Source organism: Serinus canaria, chromosome 23 (genome assembly GCF_022539315.1).
Source record: "Serinus canaria isolate serCan28SL12 chromosome 23, serCan2020, whole genome shotgun sequence".
Taxonomy (NCBI): Eukaryota; Metazoa; Chordata; class Aves; order Passeriformes; family Fringillidae; genus Serinus; species Serinus canaria.
Genome location: NC_066336.1, coordinates 4,997,674 through 5,019,760, shown reverse-complemented (window position 1 = coordinate 5,019,760; position 22,087 = coordinate 4,997,674). Strand labels below are relative to the sequence as shown.

General features: G+C 56.9%; 1 protein-coding gene across 2 annotated transcripts in view; it reads right to left on the bottom strand.

Moving 5' to 3' along the window:
* MACF1 (microtubule actin crosslinking factor 1) overlaps positions 1 to 22,087 on the bottom strand; it is a 139,390-nt gene that overhangs the window by 32,582 nt on the left and 84,721 nt on the right. For both annotated transcript variants that reach the window (XM_050983184.1, XM_050983185.1), the window contains exons 56-59: positions 21,348 to 21,843; positions 19,294 to 20,765; positions 507 to 668; positions 226 to 396 (exon numbers count right to left, since the gene is read on the bottom strand). In XM_050983184.1, the coding sequence (XP_050839141.1) occupies positions 226 to 396; positions 507 to 668; positions 19,294 to 20,765; positions 21,348 to 21,843 (2,301 nt within the window). The remainder of the gene's footprint in view (positions 1 to 225; positions 397 to 506; positions 669 to 19,293; positions 20,766 to 21,347; positions 21,844 to 22,087) is intronic.

Here is a 22,087-nt window from a genome sequence, read left to right as displayed (position 1 = left end):
GGGCTGGAAAAACACGGCCAACCAGCAAAACCAACTTCAAGAGGCAGCGGGGCAACGAAGGGACGTGGTGATTTAGGTGATGGAGATCCCTGAGTGTGGGCAAACTGTTCATTACACTGGGATGTGAGGAACTGAGATCCACCAGGAGAGAAGTATGGACATCCCATTTGGACCCCCCAAAATATTGTCTGGTTGTCCTGGGCTCCCCTCCCAGTGGTCACTCACCTTCTGCTCTTGGATCTGGGCTTTGACCACCTTGTACTCGGCAGAGGGAGGTTTCTGGTTGGAGATGAGCTCCTCGGTGTCAGCCAGCCAGCTCAGCAGTGGCTCCAGGGCATCCTGGAACTTCCCGCAGTGCAACAGGGCCTCCTGCAGCTGGGCCACTCGCTGGGCCACCTGCACCCCAAAAACAACCCCGCTGCAGGGTCAGGGACTGGCACCAGAGCCTCAGCTCCCTGCCTGGGAACCCCAGAAAAACCAGGGACAGCCCCTCCCCGTGCTCCCACCTTCTTGTTGAGGGTGTTCCAGCGGGTGTTGATTTCCTCCATGTCATGCTCCAGCCCTTGCACATCACAGTTTTTCCCGGCGCTTTGGATGAGTCCCTGACCAACTCCATTGACTTGCTGCAGCTTTAGCTGGAGGGGATCCACTTGCTCCTTCTGGAATTGCTGTGAGGTGGAAAAGGTGGGAGAAAAAAGGTGATTTATAAGCTGTGAGCTTCCAGCCACTCAGTCTTTCCATGGATACAACAGGCTTTCCTCTCCAGGGAAGATGCAGTAGCCACTTGCACTGATTTTATTGGAATTGTGCAAGTTTGCCTAAACTCCTCCCTTGCCTTGACCTAGTGACACAGATGTCACAGGAATCCGCTGGTTTGGAGCACAACTCAGGGTCTATCCACACCCACCTCTGGTTTTAAATGGGTAAATCCCATTTTTCCTGGGAAAAGCACTGGAGTGAGGTAAAAAGAGAAAGCTGAGGAAGAAATGAGAGCATCGGCTCCGACTCGCCATCGGATTGGGAAATAATGCTCCTGGGGAAAAACCCCAAGCAATTCTCACAGTGAAGCTATTGAGAACAGAGACCTGACATCATATGAGTTTTGTTAACCACGAAATTACAGGCAGCGAGGAGCTCGCTGCATTTCCAAAGACAAAGGCAATAGGCAATTAATGTGCGAGTCGTTTACCACGGATTTGGCACGGTCCTGCCTGGGAATCCTGTGGGGAAAAGCTTTCTAAACCAAAAAAGATTTGATAGGGAAGGGGGAGGAGAGCGAATGAAGCTCCCCATTGTCAGGAGAGGCAGCAGGGAGAATCCTGTTTCTCCAGAGGAGATAAATGCTCTTTATCAGAGCCGGGGATCTGCTGGAACCACGCGCTGCCCCTGCACCGTCCTTCCCCACCAGCCCCAAGGGACAAGCCTGCCCTGTCCCCCACAGCAAACACCCCAAAAGCAGGGAGCAGATTCCTGGCTGGCTCTGCTCCCCTGGCCCAGGAGCCCATGCAGAGCACGGGTCACCCCGCAGCCGGCGCTGGGCAGCAGCAGAGCCCTTGGCCCTGTCACAGCCTTGGGAAGCAGAGGGGATGGCAAGCAGCCACCTGCTCCCTGTGCCCAAGAATGCATGGGCACTGCCTGCACTGAAAAATTCCCTCTTGGATGCAAGATCTCCCCCAGCAGAGCAGCAGCTCGTGGAGGACACGGCTCTCTGTACCCGGCAACCGCTTTGCTCCAGAGGAGCACCAAGCAAAACCCCCTAAAAACACCAAAATCCCCCAAAACACACAGGCACAGCTCCCAGCCTGAGCAAGGGGAACTGCTTTGACTTTCCCTGCCTCATTTCCAAAGGAAAAAAAAGCTACTTTTTCCCAGCAGAGGGAAGGGAGGTCCCTCCAGGACACGAGCGAAGGGTGAGCTGGCAGACACTGTCCAGAGCTGTTTGCTCGTGGAGAATTCTGCCACGGTTATAAGAAATAAATGGGGACTTGGAACCACCAATTCCTGGGCTGTCCTCCTGTTCCTGTTTATATATGGAGCTGCTGGGTGCAAGAGCCAAACCCACAAAAGGATCAGGCTGATAAGCCTGGCATGCCAGGCTGGGCCCAGCTCTCCGTGCACTGCAAAACAAACTCCATAGGAGCCAGGCAGGGAGGGAGCCCTGTGGAAAAGCCTGGATGATCCAACCAGGGGTACCTGCAACACAGGTATCAGCCAGCCTGAGAACCTGAACTCCCTGAGGAGCCTGACAAAAATAATCCCAGCAACAGCCCGAGGGTGAGCGTGTCCAACACACTTGTTTTCCTTTGCTCATAAAAGATTCCAGTGATTTAGCTCATTAACCTCACTGTGACTCAGCTTGGAAACAAATATTTAATGACTCCCCTTTGCTGTGGAGCAAGGTGTCCTGCCTTGGGGAAGAGCTGGACAGACATTTTGGGAGAGCAGAAGGACATCTGCTCCACCACTCCTCCTCCTCCTCCTCACTCCCAGAAAGGCTTCCCAAAGCACCCCCTTTGCTTTCTGCTTCCCTCATCTCCCTTAACCCCTCTGCTGCTGGATGTGGAACTCCAGGAAGCACCTCCAGCAATGCCTGGAGCAAGGGAAGGTTGGTGGGGTTCACAATCAGAGGTGCTGAACCTAAAACAAGGATCCCCCTCGCTGAATTTCAAGCAGCAGAAACAACTATGGCAGGGACCCAGTGGTTTTTTCCCTCACCCAGGTCCCCTCTGGGTGTCCCAGCCCGTGCTCACGTGGACCCCCATGTGAAACCACCTCTCCAAGCCCCTCCACGTGCCTATCTCAAAGGGGTGGTTCAGCCCAAAGGATGAGTAATTGCCACCAAATCGGGATTTTTGGTGCTGACTAACTTCTGATGTCTCCTTAGTGATATTTCTCCTATTCCAGATGGCAGGAAATCAGCGCTGGGCTGTGGGAACTCCAGCACCGAGGTCTCTCCAGGCAAGAGCCACGAGCAACACAAATCCCCAAACACCAGAGAGAATCTGAGCCCCCTCCCAAGCAGCCTCTGAGCCTCAGCACCTCAGTGCTCACAGAAAAAAAACTACAGACAGCGATGACTGCACGGGGCAGGAATTGCTTGCACTTAATTCATTTCACAGGTTTCTCTTTCTCCTGATATATTTTCTGCTTCAAAGATGGGAACTCCCTGCCAGGAGCCAGCGAGAAGGTTTTTTTCTAAAATCCGTGATTTCCATCTGAGTGACCACAATGTACTTTAATAAGCCAAAAAAGTGTAAGTCAACATTTCAGGTCATCCAGCAGCGAGAATCTTTTGCCTCCCTTACTTACACAATCACACAATTCCCCCCCACCATCACCACCCCCCCCAAAAAAAAAAAAAAAAACCAACTTTTTTCCCTGCCAAATTCAAGCTGATCTCAGGAGGGAGAAGGCTGTTTGGAAGCCCAGATCGTGCGTTACTGAGTGGGCTCCCACCTCCCACCCATCCCTGGAGTGCAAAATAAAGCGAATTCTGTGCCTGGAGCCCCGGCTGCGGGAGCCTGAGCAACAAATACCTCGTTATCTGGAACGAATCCATCTGGGAGAGCTGGGGGCCCTTCTGCCATGGCAGCGGCGCCGAGGGGTCCCTCCGTGCCCCATGTCCCCTGTCCCTCGCTGGGACAGAGGGAAAGGCCACCCCCACAGCTGCGGGGACGGAGGGGGCCCCTGAGCGCAGCCCTGGGGAGGGTTTGTGCCCTGGCTGCTGTGGCAAAGGGGGTCCCCAGCGGCTCTGGTGTGCTGGTGGGACCTTCTGGGAGGGGTGAGAAGGCACCAGGGGGACCCTCCCAAGCTGCCACCCCTGCTGCAGGTAAGCTCCCAACGGGGTCATCCTCCAAAGCCACCGCTTCGGCGGGCAGGCGCTCCAGGATGGGTGGCACAACCACCATGGCAAAGTCATCTGTATCCCCCAAGGACACCACCAATGGCACGGGGTCACCACCGAGGTCCCTGGCACCCGAGGTGAGCGGCTCAGCTGCTGGAGGTGGCACAGTGGCAACAGGCACGTCAGCAAAGGGTGGTGGGGCTTCCAGAAGCTCCTCCACCATCAAGGGCATGGCAGTGGTGGTGGCTCCTGGAGGTTCCTCAGCATCCATGGTGGGATCCCCGGTGGCTGGTGGCATCCCCTGAGCCTGGGGCTCCAGGACAGCCACATCTCCTGCTGAAAGCGGGTGGGTTGGAGCAGAAAGCTCCCCAAAATCCCATGGGATGGCAGGCCCTGCAATGGACAATGTGCCAGGAAGCTCTTCAGGGGTGGCTGGGCTGGCAGGACATGGGACCTCCCAGCTGGGGGCAAACAACAAGTCCACATCTCCTGGCTGCAGGATGGCTGCTGGTGTCCCCCCATGCGTGACAGCCACCTCCACGGGGCACCCCTCTGTGTGGGCAGCCCCTTCCAGAGACAGGGCACGGCCCAGGGAAACCATTTCCCATGGAAGGTCCTCAGCAGGCACTGGGAATGTTGTCGGAGCCTTGGAGCCTGGCTCTGATGCAGAGCCAGCGTGGAAAGGCAGCAGAGAACCACAGCAAACATCCCCACTCCCTGCTGGATGAGTCCAGCCCTCAGCTGCACTCCCTGATCCCAAATCTGTCGCCTCATCCTCAGAAACCAGTTCTGGGACATCCCAGTTGGCGACCTCAGTCCTTCCAGGCAGGAGGTGATGGGTCCTGAAGGGATCCATGCCCTCAACACCAGCCTGGCTGTGCCGTGGGGGGGACCCCAGCTCCTCCATGACAGGGGCTGGGGGCTGGCAGGGGGACACTCGGCCAGGACAGGTCCCCTCGGGAATCAAGTCTTGGTTATCTTCACCCCACCCCTCCGGGGCACTGGGGTACCCATCTCCCCCCAGTCCAGCAGCTGGATGTGCCCCTGTGTGGGATGTCCCCCCAGCAGCCACAAACTCTGGCTCCATCAGTGGGTCAGGATCGAGCTCCCCCAGCAGGGCAGGGGAGCACTCCAGGAGGGACCCCAGCCCTGCCATGGCCACGGGGCTGGGGGAGGCCCCTCCGTCCGAGTCCGTCGGGGTGACAGCCAAGGTGTCCCTTTCTGAGAAGGGCTCTGTCAAGGGCTCCAGCGTGCTCAGCACCTGGGAGCTGCAGGTGACATCAAAGTCCTCCAGATCTGACACCACAGCAGAGTCTGAGGCGCTGATATCCAAGGGGACCCTGTGCTGACCCCCTTCAACCACCAACCCGGCCAGTTTGGCCGGATCTGGGTCCAGCCCCTCTGAGTCCATTGGGGACATTTGAATCTCCAGGCAGCTGGGGACAGCTCCATCACCTCTGTCCTCATGCAGGCACTGCTCTTCCAGCTCCAGGAACATCTGCACCGAGTCCGTGTCGGACAGCTCGGGGCCCGTGGGGCTGGCTGAGCGCTCCAAAACCGGAGCAAAGTCCTCGACCCCACATTGCACCGCCACGTCCTCCGTGCAGCACGCGGTGCCACCACCCCCAGGGGACGTGCAGGACCGGGAGGTCCCCGGGCCGGGGGCAGAGCCATCCTCCGGAGCAGTGGATTGTTCCCTTTCTTCAGAAATATCTGCCAAGCAACAGCTCCTCTTCTCCTCTGCCACCAGAACAGCCTTTCCTCTCTCTGACAGCGTCGCCTCCTCCCACTCCTCCATCATCACCCAGCGCTCGTCCTCCTCAAATCTCAGCTCAGACTCCGTTTTCTCCCTGAGATTGGAGGTGATGAGAATATCCAGTCCCGTATCCAGCAGCTCTTCACTAAGGCACGGAGAGAGGTTGACGTTCTCCACCGTAGAGTCCGACTCGGAGGCCTCCAGGGTCTCCTGGTGCCCATCGTTGAAGTTCCCCCTGATGAAATTCTTCCTGGCCCGTGGCCAGGTGGCACTGGGGAGCCGGCGGGCCCTGGCCAGGTCCCTGACACGGCTGTCACCGGCGTTCAGCAGGGCCTGGCGCTCATCCTGGGGACCTCCATAGCCATCCACGCTGAACTGCTTGGCCACCAGAGCCTCTGCCGTGCCAGATGACTTGGAGACGTGCTCCAAGGTGAGAGACTCCGACATGGGCTCGCCGTGCTCGGGCTGGCCCGGCTGCTCGGCCAGCATGGCGCTGGAATCCCGCTTGTCCCGCAGGGAAGGGTTGGAAGCGCCCGCCTCCGACACCTCGCTGAGCGAAGCCCCCATCCTTTCGGCAAACTCGGTGAAGTTGGGAGGCATGAAGGACTTCCACGAGCGCCGGTTGACGTTCTCCTTCTTCTCGGGGTTCGGTCGCCGCTTTGGCGGAGCCGGCGCCGGTTTGGAGACGTCGCTGCTGAGCTTGAGCTGGTCGAAGATGACTCGCTCATCCAGCTTCTTGGGCTCCGGCGGCCTGGACTCGAAGACGTTGGCAGCTCCCAGAGTCCCGTTGCTGGATATGGTGCTGCCATCCCCCTTGCCCAGGGTGCTCTTGGAGAGCTGGTTGAGCTTCGATCCCTGATCGATCTGCTCGTTAATTCTCATCGTGTCGTAGATCGATCTCTGGGGCACGTAGCAATCCTCTATATAACCATCCTCATCCTCGCCCTTCCCCAGGCAAGTGCGGTTCTGCCGTAAACAGTCTGGCCGGCTCAGTGGTTTGCCCATACTCTCGTCCTTATGGATGAAGGAACCACCCCGGCAACCTTTGGCCCGCCACGGCAGGAAGCATCACACGGCCAGCAGGTCCCAAACCCGCCGCCGGGGCAGCCTCTAATCCCAAAGTGACACTACGGGGATGGGAAGGGGGACCGGTAGCACCGCGCCGGCTCAGCAGCCCGAGCGGCAGTCCCGAGCAGTGAAACAACCCATCTCATCCCCCCGGCCCCCCTAAAAAACCCCATCCATCAGCGGAACATCCAAAATCCAACAGCTCCGGTAAAATATTCCAAGCGGTCCGCGACAGAAACGGCGGAAGAGTTTGAAGCTCTTAAATTATCCCGTCCGTCCTTCTTTACTAACAAAGGCACTGCTTGTCCCGGCCGCTCCCGGCTGGCAGGGGCGAGCGGCTCCGCGCGTTTTCTGCCCAGCTCCGAGCGCCGTGCAAGTCCAGCTGGTCCGAATTAGCCTCTCCCCCCGACTCTCGTGTTTTCATTTGAACCGAACTTGTCAGCGGATATTCGTACAACTTTAAACACAGGAAGTTCTTCATTCAGGGCAAACTCGGAGGTTTCCTGTCTCAAAAACATGATGGCATTGTCGCTGCCGTCACCTCGCCCGGTGCCACCGGCAGTGGCAGAACCCCCAAAATCCACTCGGGTGGGTGCGCGGCGGTGGCGGCACGGCCGCGGAGTCCGGAGGTGGAGGAAGGCTGCTGGGTCTTCGCTTCTTTTTTTTTTTTTTTTTTTCCTTTCTCCCCAGGGGAAGAAAAAAAAATTGGCTATAAAACGCATCCAAAAATGGCAAAGGGACGGAGCGGGATGGAATCCCCTGAGTTGCCTCCGGGAGCCGACGGGGGGGACGGGGAGCAGCCGCGGCTGGAGGCGGCTGTTGCCGCTGCTGCTTCTTCTTCTTCCTCCTCCTCCTCCTCGTCCTGCTGCTGCTGCTGCCGGCCCCGCTCTAAGCACTAACTTTCCCGGCGGCCGGTGTCGGGCTGCGGCGGCTCCGCGCCACCGGGCGGCCCGGCCATGGCGGGGCGGGGGGCGGCGGGGCCGGTACCGGCGGCGATGCGGGGCGGACCGGGGCCGGGAACGGGGCGGGCACACACACACACACCCCGGGGCCGCCCTCCCGTTCCCCTTCCCCTCCGCTCTCGCCCCTTTTGTGCGCGGCTCAGCGGCCGGGCCGGGGGCGGGGGGCTCCGCGCCGCCCCCGCGGGCAGCCCCCGGCCGGCGCGGCGGGATGCATGGCCGCTGCCTTCCTCCTCCTCCTGTTCCTGCTCGTCCTCCCGCTCCCGACCGCCGCCGCCCGCTCTCCTTCCCGCCGGCGGAACAAAAGGCCGAGCCGCGCAGGCCGCCGCACGCCCCGGCCCCGCCGCCGCCGCCAGCACCGGCTCCCGCGGAGCTCCAGCCCCGGCGGAGGGCGGGGGGACGCGGGGGCGGGCGGGGGGCGGCGCCGCGGGGCGGGGCGGCAGCGCCGGGGCCGCCCCCTCCCCGAGCGCCGCGGTGCCTCCCGCACCCCCCCCCCGCACCGACCCCCCCAGCGGCCCCGGGAAGGGGGGACCGGAGCGCGACCCGGCTGGGGAGCGGGGGGGATGCTCGGAGGCAGCGCGGGGGTGGTCCCCGCCCGCCCCGCCGGGGATGGCCCCTCCTCCGGGGGGAGGCGGCAGCCCCCGACAAAGAGCAGCAACGCCCTGGCTCGGCGGCGGCTCCGGCTCCGGCTGCCGCCGCCACCGGCCCCGCTCCCCCGGCCCTTTGTCCGCTCTTCCCCGAGCCGGAGCTGGCAGGGACATGGCGACTCCGCCACACATCGGGTGTCCCGGCTCCTCACACCCGCCCTCGCACAAAGAACCGAGTTTCGATTTCACCGGAGAAACGCGCCCGGAACACCCCCGAAGTACCAATTTTGCCTTCCCCCATCGCTCTGCCAAAAAGCCACCCGCAACTCGCCACCGTTCCCCTCAACCACTGCAGGCTCTTTTCCTGAAAATAATGATTTTTATAGCGCCAGCTCTTGGGTAGCATCCTGCTCCTCCCATCCTGAGTCCTGTCACCCTCTTTTCCTCCCCCAAAACCCTTGGGTTTAAGAGATGGGGAACATTGGAAGCGGGGAGGGAGGCAGCCCGGGTGCGTGAATCACTGCTGCGAAGTGATGCTGAGGGAAGTCGCAGACTTGGGAGAGAAAACAGGAGGGTTGGGAACAGCCTCCACGCATCTCCAGGCAACAGCCCGCCCCACCAGCCACCCGGCCTGCTACTTTGGGATGAATTATGGCATCGGGATAAAAATACAAGGTGTTTAATACAGAAAAACGTGCAGCATTGCCCTCCAAAAGCACCAACACCGGGAGAATCAGAGCTCGGTCTGTGCCTTGCTGTGCCACAGCCTCACCAAAAGCCTTCCCAGCTGGCCATGGAGAGCCACAGCCAAGGAAGATGAAATCCCGAATGTTTTTTGATGCACTGCCATCCTGGAAACACCGAGGCTTTGCCAAAGCCATGGTACGGTGTGGTGCGAGCCCAGCTCCCGCACCCCCGAGCTCTCAGCATCCCCTGCATGCCCAGGTCCCGACACCAACTGCACACGCAGCAGCTCCAGCACGGCATTCCCAAAGCTTTGTTTTGCTTTGGAGAGATGGGAACGGATGTTTTGTGGAAGGGGAGGGGTCGGGGGAAACTGCCCATTAAATGGCCCGAAGCGCTCCTCGGATGGGGGTTTTTGCACAGCGGGAAACCTTTGGAACCCCTTTTCTCCACCATCCACTACAACCAAGGAAAAGAGCGAGAGGCAGGGAGGGAGCGGGGATCTGGGAGGGGATTCCAAACATCCCCCAGGGAGCCCCTCTGCCCATCCAGGCCATGTCCCCTCCACATCCCCCCCGCCCCCCGAGCCCTCCCGGACAGACAGCCGGACATTCATCCCTGCAGCCTCCTCCAGCCCCAGCTGCCAACACTGCCAGAGTGTCCCAACGCCTGGATTTTTCCCCTTGGCGGGGGACACCGCAGCTCCTGGTGGCTGCTATTAATCCGGAGCAGCTGAAACAACAAGAGGACAAGGGTGCCGTGCCAGCATCGCCCCGGCTGCTCCGCTACCACCTTGGCCGGGAGCTGCACCGTTACCGCTCCGGGGCCCCTCCGCCAGGAATCCCAGGCATCCGGGCTGGGGCGAGCAGGCTTTTTTGTTCCACTGCGAAGAAGGAACGATCTCCCTCCCTCCCTCTCTCTCTCTCTCACTCGGAGTGGAGCTGCCCCGTTTCACAGCCAGAAATTCTTTTCCCATTTCCTCACCGAATCACGTGCCAGGAGCGAGCCGAGTCTTCCTCAGACACATTTCTCCCCCCCACCAACAATTTCTGAAACCGTTAGGGAAATATTGGGCAGGGATGAAAGCCAGTTGGAAACCCAAAGATGCCGGCCACAGCTCCTGCAGGTTGCTCAAATCACGGCTTTGAGCCTCCAAGTGCCTCCCCGGCGATGGGGACAGGAGCCAAGCAGTGCTGGGAATTGCAAGGTCAGGGCTTTGTGTCGGTGCAGGGGATGGATGTGGAAGGACATGCAGGTCCTGCCTGATTTTTGTCCTTTCTGGTGTTTCCAAGCGACCACCAAGACCCCTGATTTGGCTTTTGCTCAGTCCCCAAACCTCCCACAAACAGCTCCTGTCACCTGGACCCAGACCTAGACCCACCCCAGGCTTTCCAAGACCTGTCACAGGCTGATGTCACCCTGTTTATGGCCATGCTGCATCCCGCCACCTCTGCCACCACTGCTTACATGGCACAGCACTCTTTGGAAACCAATGTATTTTTAGCTTTCTTTTAATGCATCTCAGCAGCTGGAAGCGAGGGGCCTGTTTTATGTGACAAGAAAGAGAGATCAGAGGCAGCTCAAGATCTCTGATGGACTGGTCATTTATGAGATCAGAGCGAAACCCAGGGTCTTCCTCACCCTCAAAGCTTCTTTAAAGTTCACCTTGGTGCCCTTCTGCCCTGGGAGTGCAGGCTGGATGGAGAAGAGCTCCTAGCTTGGCACTATGAGCTTTGTCCCTACACCTCTTGCTGACCACGTCATAAAATAGAATAGTTTGTGTTGGAAGCACAAGAAAACTCATCTTGTCCCACTCTCTGCTCTGGGCAGGGACACTTTCCACTAGACCAGCCTGCTCCAGGCTGGCCTTGAGGGATTGGGTAGCCACAGCTTCCCTGGGCAACCTGTTCCCTGTGCCTGACACCACTGTGTCCCCCAGATGTGACTCCACGAGTGCCACCCCTGGGCTGGGACGCTGTGCCAGGTTCAAGCAAGGCAGAGTGGATAACCCCCAGTGCCTCCAGCCCAAGAGAAGGGCTGAGGGCGCGTTCCACCCTCCCTCAGACACTGCAATAAAAGCACAAAGCCAAATCAAGCACACACAAAATCTCCCTTAGAAACGGCGCTTTAGGCTGCGCTGGGAGTTTTCAGCAGAGGATTCATGTTTTTTAAAGCCTTTGCTGCGTTTGTCAGAAGGTCAGAGGGACTTCTTTCTTTCCCTCTTGCTCTCCTCCTCATTCATTCCTTTTCCCAAATCTTTCTGATTGCCATTCCAGCTCCTGATCCAGGCAGGAGCACTGGGGCTGTTCCCACCCCTCTGTGCTGTTCTGGATGCTCCCTGATCCCTTGGGCTCACAGCTGACTTCAAACCAACCCCACATCAGGGCTCTGCCACCACTCAATCCCTCTTCAAAGGCTACAGCTGCTCGGGATGCAGGGAGCCAGCACATCTTTAAATCAGCCATTTGGAACCTGTTCATTCAGGACTCTCCTCCACAGGGCTGTGGGAGGAAACCTCAGCAGGCTCTGGGGGGGTCTGCACCTTCACGGGCAAAGTTTTAGGAAGAGGTTAAAATCCAAGCTCCCAGCAGAGAAACCTCCTGCACTTTGGATGCACAGCTGCAGTGAGTGCTATGCAAAAAAAAAAAAAAAAAAAAAAAAAAAAAATTAAATTAATTTTGCTCTTCCAAGAGTGCAGGAGCTGCGCTGCAGCGCTTTCCCTGCAAGGCAGCTAATATAGATGTTGGTATAAATAATTCTCCAGAACGAAGCCTGGAGCCCACGTGTTACAGCAGAGCTCAGGCACAGCCCCACGGCACCCAGCATTCCCAGAGCACCCCAAAACTCCCTGGCAGCAGCCTGAGCTGGGACTGTGAGACAAGGGCAGAGCCCCGTGCCCGGGCCCTCGTGGGCAGGAGGAGAAAGCTGCTGAAATGCCCATTTTTGTCCTCAGCTGCTCCATTCCTCTGCAAAATGAAGCACCCTGGGCATCCCACTGCCCACAAAATGCAGGAGCTGCTCCCCAGAGCAAAGGGGGACAGGGATGGGGTGATGACCAAACTGTTCTGAGGCTCTTCAGGAAGTGAGGTAAGTGTGTTATCATCCCGAGAATCCTCTGGATGGGAGACATCTAAACCACTCCTTCAGCAGGAGAACTGGCAATTGTTCTTGAAAGGCTGCAGTGACTAATCCAAGACTGAGTCCTTCCCTGCTTGCTCCAGCCCCAGTGGCCACAGTCCCTCCCTTCCCAAGCCTGGCTTGGATGTTGTGGGTGATGGGAATGTCCCCACAGATCCCCCCCCTCCACGAGGCTGCATCCTGCCAGGACCAGGCTCCTCTCCCTCCTCTGCTCAGCCCTTGCAGACAAAAACCTTCCCATCTCCTCCTCCCTCGGATCCTCAGCTCTCCTGGTCTTATGCAAAGCTGGTATTTTTAGTTATCTCCTGGAAACACTGCCAAGTGTCATCACCAGCAGCTAACGAGTGCTCTGGGGAGAGGACATTCCCCCGGCCACCTCCCCGGGCTCAGACCTGGCAGGGTCACCAAAGCATCTGCAAGTGGGTGGCTTTTGGAGCACTGACCCAAGGCAGCTCCTGAAAGGCACTGTTTGATCACAGCCTGATTGTTTCACGGTCAAGAAAAGAAAAGGAAAGGAGGAGGGGGGAAAAAAAGAAAAAAAAAGAAAAAAAAAAGCTCTGATTTGGTCGATCTCAGCAACTCTTGGCTTAATTCACTCTTGTTCTGGGGATCAGGGAAGCCTCTGCTGACACCTCAAGGTCAAAGCCCACCCGTGGTTTGCTGATGAACCAGCACACCAGCAGCATTCCCTCTAGGAAGGAGGAGCTCCAGGGCTACCTTTGCTCTTCCCTCACTGCTAAAACTTACTCCCAAGGAGCGAGGAGGCTGCCAAGGCCACTGGTGCTCCTGGGCAAGCACAAGATGGCCAGGTTAGAAACACACCCAGCCCCACCAGGGCTCTGCAGCTTGGGCCAGGCTCGGTGACAGCCCTGTCACCCAGCACAGCCCGTGCTTATCACCCCCATCCATCATCCCCTTCCCCAACGAGGGGAGATGGTGCCTTTAAGGCAGCTTAACAGCTGTCAGAGAGGAGGCATTTCTGCCTGTGCTGCTGCTGCTGAAAATACAAGCCAGAGATACTTTAAGTAGGTCTGGAAAGCGTTCAACGAGAAGGCACCGTCACGCAGCCTGTCCCCACTCCCAGCCCAGTCCCACCCAGCTGCTCCCAGCCCCACGACTGGCGGGAGCCACACGCATTCCTCCGGGGGCACACAAGGGTTAAAAATACCCTGGGCCAGGCCTGGGGCACAGCAAGTGGCAGAGTGTCCCTTCCCTGCCACATCCCATTCTCAGAAACCCACCTCCCCTCGCCCACCTGCCGGGGGCTTGGCTGTTGGATGGGGTGTGGAGGGACCAAAAAAGCCACCCCGGAGGCGTGGGCTGGGTGACCACTTGTCCTGGCTAGGGACCACTCCTGTCCTGGCTAAGGACCACTCCTGTCCTAGCTAAGGACCACTCCTGTCCTGGCTAAGGACCACTCCTGTCCTGCTGCCTCCAGAAATCAAGGCTTTGAGTGCCAGTTCCTTGTGCCATCAGCACATGGAGTCGCTCCTGGTCTCCAGTCCAGCCCTGCAATGCCAAAATGGGATGCTGCTTTTCCTCTGCTCTCCTTAGGAGGGCTGGAGTGAGGTGATCTTTAAGGTCCCTTCCAACCAAAAACCATCTCTGATCTCCAAGAGCAGCTCTGCAGTGGCAGGAGCAGAGATAACAGGGAGAACCACAAAATCACTGAGGTTGGGGAAGACCCTCAAGATCACCCTACAAAGGAAGGTCACAAAATGCCACTGAGGAGCACAAGCATCAAACCTCGATGGGCTGAAACTTCTTGGGGGGGGGAGAAACCCAAACTCTGACCCTCCTGCAAAATATCCATGGTGAAACACTGCTGGGCAGTCCCCATCCCATCCCATGGATCCCATCCCATCCCATGGATCCCATCCCATCCCATCCCATGGATCCCATCCCATCCCATGGATCCCATCCCATGGATCCCATCCCATCTCATCCCATGGATCCCATCCCATCCCATGGATCCCATCTCATCCCATGGATCCCATCCCATCCCATCCCATGGATCCCATCCCATCCCATGGATCCCATCCCATGGATCCCTTCCCATCCCATCCCATCCCATGGATCCCATCTCATCCCATGGATCCCATCCCATCCCATGGATCCCATCCCATCCCATCCCATGGATCCCATCCCATCCCATCCCATCCCATCCCTCTGACATCAATGGCTCATGAGGTCACACCAGTGGCAGCCCCCTCCCCAAAGCCATCACCCTCAGGCAGTGACACCTGGGAGAAGCCCAGGGACATTTCTGACAGCCCCATTGAGTCAGCTCCCAGGTGGAAAGGCTGGGGGAATTCCGAGCCATAAATGAAGTGCTGAGAGAAGCTGACACCCCCAGGCAGGAAGGGGGGCAGGAGGAGGGCACAGGAGCCTGCGTGGGCTCCCCAGCCCTGGCTAGCTGCTGCTGCTCGAGGGAGGGCCTGGAGCAGGGTCAGACAGCACCAGGGGAAGGGCCAGATGAGTAATTCTGGTCTGGGCCTCACTCAGTCATCACCACCCCCAGGATTGTTTTCCTGATTTTTATTTTTTTTTTTTATTGAAGCAGACAAAGAGGGTGCTGGAGGCACAATGGCTGTGTGGGCCCTGGCTGACCTGACCTACTCTGAAATAAAGCACTGAGGATTCAGTTTCTGCTGTCTAGGGATTCTCCCTCCCCTTCTTCATCATCCAGCATTAAACCTTTATTGGTGTGACACAGCACTGCCAGAGTTTGCTGCATTGAGCAACTCCAGTTTCCAAACACCTCCCCCAAACCACCAGGACCCCAAAATCCCATCTCCTCCCTCCTCTGCCTTGGCTAAGCCATCACCCACTGCAGGAGACCCTCCTGCTCCTCCCTGAGCAACTCCAGTTTCCAAACACCTCCCCAACAACACCAGGACCCCAAAATCCCATCTCCTCCCTCCTCTGCCTTGGCTAAGCCATCACCCACTGCAGGCTGGATGTGGGAGACCCCCTCCTGCTCCTCCCTCCTCTCCGGGGTGAGGTTTAATTAACTCTGGGATAAACAGCCCGGCTGTGCCAGCTGGGCAGGTCCTGGCTCGCCACATTCCTGTGCCCTGCCCCAGCGCCACCCAGCTCAGCTGTGGTGACAGCAGGAGCCACCAGCCAAGCACAGACACCTCACCAGGTGTCCCCCCCTCAGCCAACTGCACCTGCAGCCACCCCAAAGTGAGGGTGGGCCAAGTTTGATGATTTTTTTTCCCTTGGGTTTCCAGATTCTTGCAGGAATTCCCTGTGGCTGTTGAGCACAGCTCGGAAGGAATGCAGGGTTGATCCTGCTCTCGTCTTCCTCACGGGGACAAAGTGTCCCCTGGCATGATACAGCTGAGATTCTTCCTGGAGGAAATGCCCACAGAAGCTTTGGCTGCCTCATCCCTGGAAGAGTTCGAGGACAGGTTGGACAGGGCTTGGAGCAACCTGGGCAGAGTGGAAGGTGTCCCTGCCCCTTCTCACCCAGACCATTCCATGATTCCATGACTGGGGAGGCACCAGGATCCTCCCTCCTGAGCACTCTAAGGCAGAGAGCCCAAAAATCCCTGCCAGCTGACCCAGGGCTGAGCTTCAATGCTGTGAATTCGGTAGGTGAAATGTGACAGCGTTAAGGCTTTGTCCAAAAACAACACCGTGAATCCAAGAGGGTCCCAGCCCAGAGCTGCCAAGGCCAAGCACAAGCCACGCTTTGAAACCCAAGTTCAAAATCCACTGTGCAAAAGAGAAACAAAAGCCAGGCTTAAGCTTGCTTAGCCAGGAGGCCAAGCTACCCCAGCACAGATGTCTCCCCCAAAACACCCAAGAATTTGATTCCATCAGCTCCGTGGCCCAGGCTGATGGGCTCTCCTTGGCCAGACAGGACAAGCCCATGCCTGGGGCTTTCTGGCACCTCTGCTCCCAACCAGCAAACCTCACCCCTGCTTCTTCAGCGTGTAAAGGAGACTGAGCCACTTGCACTGAGCAGCACAAGCTTCATCCCGTTAGTTTCACCATTTTTGGGGTGAAGAGTTCTCACTTAGGGTCTCCCAGCTGATCAGGGGCTGCTGATGATGGAGACAAAGCAATGCAGAAACCCCCTCTGCCTTCAGGGGGGTGAGTGACCCCCCTGTCTCATCTGTACCTGGGGAATCATTTCCCTGGGGAATTCTGCTGTTTGCCAAACTGAATCCACGGAGCTGTTATGTTTAGAAACATCTCAACTGTAGCTCATTTGATTCCAGTCATTAAAATTTAATATTAGAGCGTAAGCTTTGAGAAACCTGAGCTGACAGCAGAGACAGTGGAGGGGGAAGAAGTGCCCCAGCCTGGAAACTCCTACGAGCAGCTCTTGCTGCTGCCTGGCACTTGTCCCTCGTGCTGAAGAGCCCAACTTGGCTGTGTGGAGCTCAGCACAAAGGTTCTCCTGACTTTCAGCCCCTTTTTACACGGAACACAGGCTCCTCAGAGAGGCAGCAATGGAACCAGAGCCACTTGGGTTCAACTCCTGCTGGAGATCAGGAGTTAAAGATGAGGCTCCTTTGCTCTGGCAGCTCAACAGGAGCTGAACCCACTTTATTTCTGCTATGGCACAGCTGGATCCAAAGCGATCCATGGGGATGTCCATATAAGCACAGGCTCCAAACCACAGAAATGCCTTTCAGCTGCACTTGATCTCACCAGAAAACTCAGGGCTCAGCCTGATGACCCCTTAAAGTCTCCTCCAGATGGGCTTTCTTAACAATCCTGCTACAACCAACCAGTCACTGCCTGGTTTTCCCACACTCCCAGAGCTCCAGCTCCACCCTGGATCGTGGTCCTGGCTCCTGATGGCCGTGGGAGCTGGTGAGGATCTGTCCCCAAAATCACATTTTGCTGAAGCAAAAAACCCCCTCCTGCAAACAAAGCTTCCCCCTGAGCATGGATCTGACAGCTGCTTCCCAGCCTCCTGCCTCGGAGGAGCCCAGCCAGGAGGAAAACTTACAGCAGGAGAGGGCTCATCCATCCCAAAGCCAGGATTAGTCCCTCTGTGACCTGGGAAAGGGGCTGGGGGGGATAGAGAGGAAATGCACAAATGGCAGCTTTCCAAAAGTTAAGGAGGTTGTGGCCTTTTGGGGAAAGAAAAGGGAAAAGAAAAATACATGGGAAGCTTCAAATGTGAGCTGCTTCCAAAGTCATCCGTTCCCAGCCTCCACCAGAGCCTTCAATGTTTCTTCTTTATTAAAATCTGGACACAATGAGTCCAGAAGTGCCCACCTTTGTCATGGCTCTGTTGGCAACTTGCCTGGAGCCCTGGGGCCATGCCTAATTTGCATCTCATTTACACAGATGTTCATTAAAATTAATGCCTTAAGACATAATATCTGCCTGCATTTGAGCTTCTGGACAGACAGAGCGCGGCCGCTCCCGGAGAGCCCCCGTCACCCCATCCCTCACCCCAGCCTCCCCCCGGAGCTCTGCCAGCATGAGGAGCTCCTCTGCTCCACCAGGACACTCTGGGCACGCCCCTGGTTTGCAATCCAAGGAGGGCAAGAGTTGTGATATTGTCTTAGACAGAGAATTTGTTGGGAAATAAAATCCTGGCGCAAGCACGAGAAGCCCCCCGAGCTCCCCCCAGAGCACGAGCCAGGCTCTCCCTCCAGGCCCTGCTGATGCCCTTCCACGTGCAGATCAGGATCTGGGACTGAATTCCCCTTAGGTAGGAGCAGAAGGTGAAGCTTTGCCAAGATCAGCTCTGCAACCTTTAGGATTTGTGCAGAAATCCCTGAGGATGAGCCGTGCAGGAAAGCAGGAATGAAGGAATGCTGCTGTAACCACGATTGCTCCATCCTCCACTCCATCCTCCACTCCTGCTTCTCTCCCCCATTTCATTCCCAGCCATTACACAGCAAAACCTCCCCACCACTGCTGCCACTTTCCCTTTCCCACCCACAAAGGCCCCAGCTGCTCCAGGTGGCCTCGATGGCCAGGGAGTGACTCTTGCTAAGGACACCCCAGACCCCCAAACCCCCTTGGCTCAGGTCACCCCCAAGGTCACTGAGCTGGGGACCACGTGCAAACCCCACGGTGGGTTGAGCTGCTCCTGCCCAGTCTGGGTTTTGTCATCGTTCCCAATGAGAGCTGCTCAGCTGGGAATAATCCCAGGAAAGGCTGGCTGATTTTAAGGACTAAAACCTCCTTTTTGGATATAATTGTTCCAAGGGACTCTGTGGTGTTTAATGGTGAATTTAAATCCTTCCCATCAACATCAACTCAAAGCAAACTGCCCAACACAAGCAACACCATCAGGTGAGGTTGAATTTGTCCCAGAAATACACTTCAGCTCTTTTTTTTTGGATAGGCAAACCCCAAACCAGAAACACCTTGTCCTGGTGAAGGTTTCACAGAGCTGCTCAAGTGGTGGAACGGGATCAATTAGCCATGAGATGAAAAGTAAATGGCTGTAAAACTGCCTCTCCCTCCCACCCCCCCATTAACACCAGGGAAACAAGCAGCCAGATGTAAATCAGCCCGATCATCAACTCCTGAGCACATCAGGAATAGAAGTTTCACAGCAAGAGAATTTCTAAGCCGTGTTAATATAATTAATGGAGTGTAACAGCATGACCCAACATCATAATACTGTATAGGAATATATCAAACACACTCCAGCTCTTCCCTCTCTCAGTGCTTCGTGCAAGCCTTGATGGTCTCCGTCAGCTCCTTGCTGGAAATGTGAACAGCCACATAAAACTTCACCTTGGTTTTATTTCCTGGGTGCACTCCTTGGCTCACAGCTGATCTGTGGCTCTTTTTGTACCCAAGGATCCCAAAATGGATGTAAGGCGTGAGCCAGATGGAGGGAACAGCGAACACAACAGCAGGCCGGGCAAAGCCAGACCTACAGGATGACCTGATGTGGACTAGACTCTCAAAGTCACAGCTCAGGGGGACTCACACCCCTCCCTTCCTCCCCCAAAATCTAAATGCCACCCACCTCTACCAGCCCACGAGCTGCTGGCACGCCAACATCACACATCACAGGAGCACAGGGATTTTCCTGCCAATCCCAGAACCTCTCCACACCTTTTCACCACAGCCTATCAAGTCCACCAGCAGGATTTCACATCCTCCAGAGCAAGGACGTTTCAGCGCAAACCCACTCACAAATCGCGGCAACAAAAACCGCGGAGACGCCACGGCTTGAAACCCACCAAAGGAAAAAAAAAAAAAAACCACAACGCCAAAAAACACATTAAAAAAACCAAACCATCATGGAATCCAACCTACCTTGAAGTCTGCCAGCTGCTGGTTGATGGTTTCCACCTCCGTGCCCACCACCCACTGCAGGGCCTCGTTCTCCTCGGCCGCCGCGGTCATGTGGCTCAGCTCCTTCAGGCGGCTGTAAAAGTCCTCGACGCGGGACAGCGTGGTCTCCACCTGCTCCTGCCGGCTCCTGCCCCTCTCTGTCAGCTTGCTGCACTGCTTGTTCAGCGTCTCCAGCTCCCTCTTCAGCCCCAGCAGGTCGGGGCTGCCCTCGTCCTCCAGCATTTTCTTGCACTCGCTCTCGGAGGATTCGATGTCGCACTTGAGCCGGTGCAGCTTGCCCAGGAAGGCGCGCACGTCCTCGGCCTGCGACTGGAGGCTGTCAGAGTCTCTCCCGATGGGGCCCATGCTGTCCAGCTCATCATCCAGGTCTGCCAGCTGGGAGAACATCTCCCTGACCCTGCTGTTGAACTGGCCGATCCCTTCCAGCTTGTTTTCCATGAGGGCGCAGCAATCGTTGACTTTCTGCTTCACGGCCTCGAAGTCCTGCTGAGCCACCTGGGCTTGGCTGAGGAGCTGGGAGCAGTCAGAGCCCTCTGGAGCATCTTCTACCAGACCCTGAGTGAAGTTTTTCAGATAATCCACTTGTGGCTCCAGGGCCTGCAGCACCTCCTGCTGTGCCCTGAGCTTCTCCAAATTCTTGTTGCTGCAGGCTTGTGGCCCCAGGGCATCGTAGATCTCCAGCTGGTGCTTCGCCCCTTCCAGCTTCTTTTCGATGTTCTTGAAGCTCTCCTGGAACTCCTTGAGCCTCTGGGACATTTCTTCAATGGAGCCAGTCTTGGTTTGCAGCTCTTCTGTGATGGCATCCATCTTCTGGTTGATGGCAGCCTTCTCATCCCGGATGGCATCCTCGTCCGTCTGGGAAGCGTCCGTCAGGATGTCAGCAGCACTGTTGAGCATCTCCAGCAGGGACCGGCGCTTCTCCACGTCACTCAGCATGGCCTTGGACCTCAGAAGAGTGGCCTCCAGCTGCACTGGATCCAGGGTTACCTCCAGCTCTGCCATCCTCGCCTTGCAGTCCTCCACCCAGGGCAGGAGGTCGTCCGCGTGCCGCTGGTACTTCTGAGCTTTCTGCAAGCAGTCCTTGAGCTTGGAGTGCCTGTCAGCAGCCTGCTTGCTGAGCTCCTCCCAGTGTGTTTTCAGGCTCACCAGCTGGTTCTGCAGAGTGGTCTTCTCCTCCCCAGGCTGGACTGACAGCAGCAAAGATTCTCCCTCGGCCACAATCATCTCGTAGGAGCCGCTGTGTTGGTTGAGGCTCTTCTGGAACTCTTCTTGCTCCTGGATTTGGCTATGCAGCCTCTCCAGTTTAGCAGAGATGGGTTGGCTCTGGGCTTGCTGGCACCTTTTGTCATCCAGCCAGGTCCTGAGCTCATCAAACATGTGCTGGAACTGCTGGGAGCTCGCGAGCGCGGTCTGCAGCCGGTTCATCCGGTCGGCTGCAACGGCAACCAGATTGGAAGGCGACAATTAAGCTCAAATCAAATAAGCAAAGTGCAATTATTTAAAATCGTCTCAGATGCACCAACTGTGTTTTGATTAACAGGAAGGAGCTTTCCATTGCATCACCAGCCTTTGTCCTTAACTGATTCATAAATTTCTTAAGTAGTAAGAGGCAGCGGTAATGCAGAAGTCTCAGCTCTCCTGACCAGTCTCTAAATGTAAACTCTGAGAAACCAGAGGATGCATCCCAAGATCAGAGGGTGGCCACTGGGGTTTCCTTATGCCCCAGTCTGAATTTAGGAACCTGTTTTTTTTTCCAAGCATGTGCCACCCTGCTTGGTGAAGAGTCACATCAGTGGGGCTAAACACCTCTGCTCCCTCTCCAGGCTCAGGTATTTCTGGAGTTGGAACTCTCCCATGCTTGGTGCCACATAAAACACCCAAGAAGAACCCTAAAAAGTGATAAATGGTGCTTCCCCTTTTGTTTTCATAAACCCAGTGGTGGGAGAGCCCTTTGGCAAAGAGCAGGGGTGCAGCCTGACATCCTAACATCTCAGGCAACTCCTCCTCGGTCTCACCTGCCAGATCTTCCAGCCCTTTGAGGGGAAGTGCCACCGTCTCCAGACGTTTCCTCAACTCATCTTTGAGGTACTGCTCCCCAATCAGGACGGAGAGGTCATCACAGAGGGTCTGAGCCTCTGAGATCTCCTCTTCCAGCTGCTCCAGGTCCGAGCGGATCTCGCTGGTCTCCTCCAGCTGCAGTTTGACAGCATCAGGCTGGGTGCTGATGGCAGACTGGCTGCTCAGGCGCTGCCCAACAGCCTTCACCTTCTCTGAGAGGCCCTGGAGAAGCTCCTGGTACTGGGTGCTCTTCACTATGGCTTGGTCAATCTGGCTGGAGCGGGAGTTGAGGCGCTCGGTGAGCTCGGACCATTTCTGGTTGACCCCTTGGAGCTCATCCTGCACCTGGCTGGTGGATGGGGAAACATCTCCAGGGCCAGTCAGGATGCTCTGAGCTGCCTGGTTGAGCTGCTCGTGCTGCTGTCGGCGAGCTTCGAATTCCTTCAGCATAAACTGCAGCAGAAATAACATAAAAGTGTTTGCATAAAACTGACAGCTCCCAGTACACACAGTCAAAACAAACCAGACCTCCAGGGGCTTTATCCAGCCCTTGGGATCAGCAGGAACAGGCCCTGGGGTGGGACAGCAGTTGGGCTGGGTAGCCCAGGATTTACTGTGACCTTGGGAGTTAAAAAGCTGGGAGGGGTCTGCGACTCCAGGGCTTTGCTCTCCCTCTTATTTGTCTTATAATGCAGCA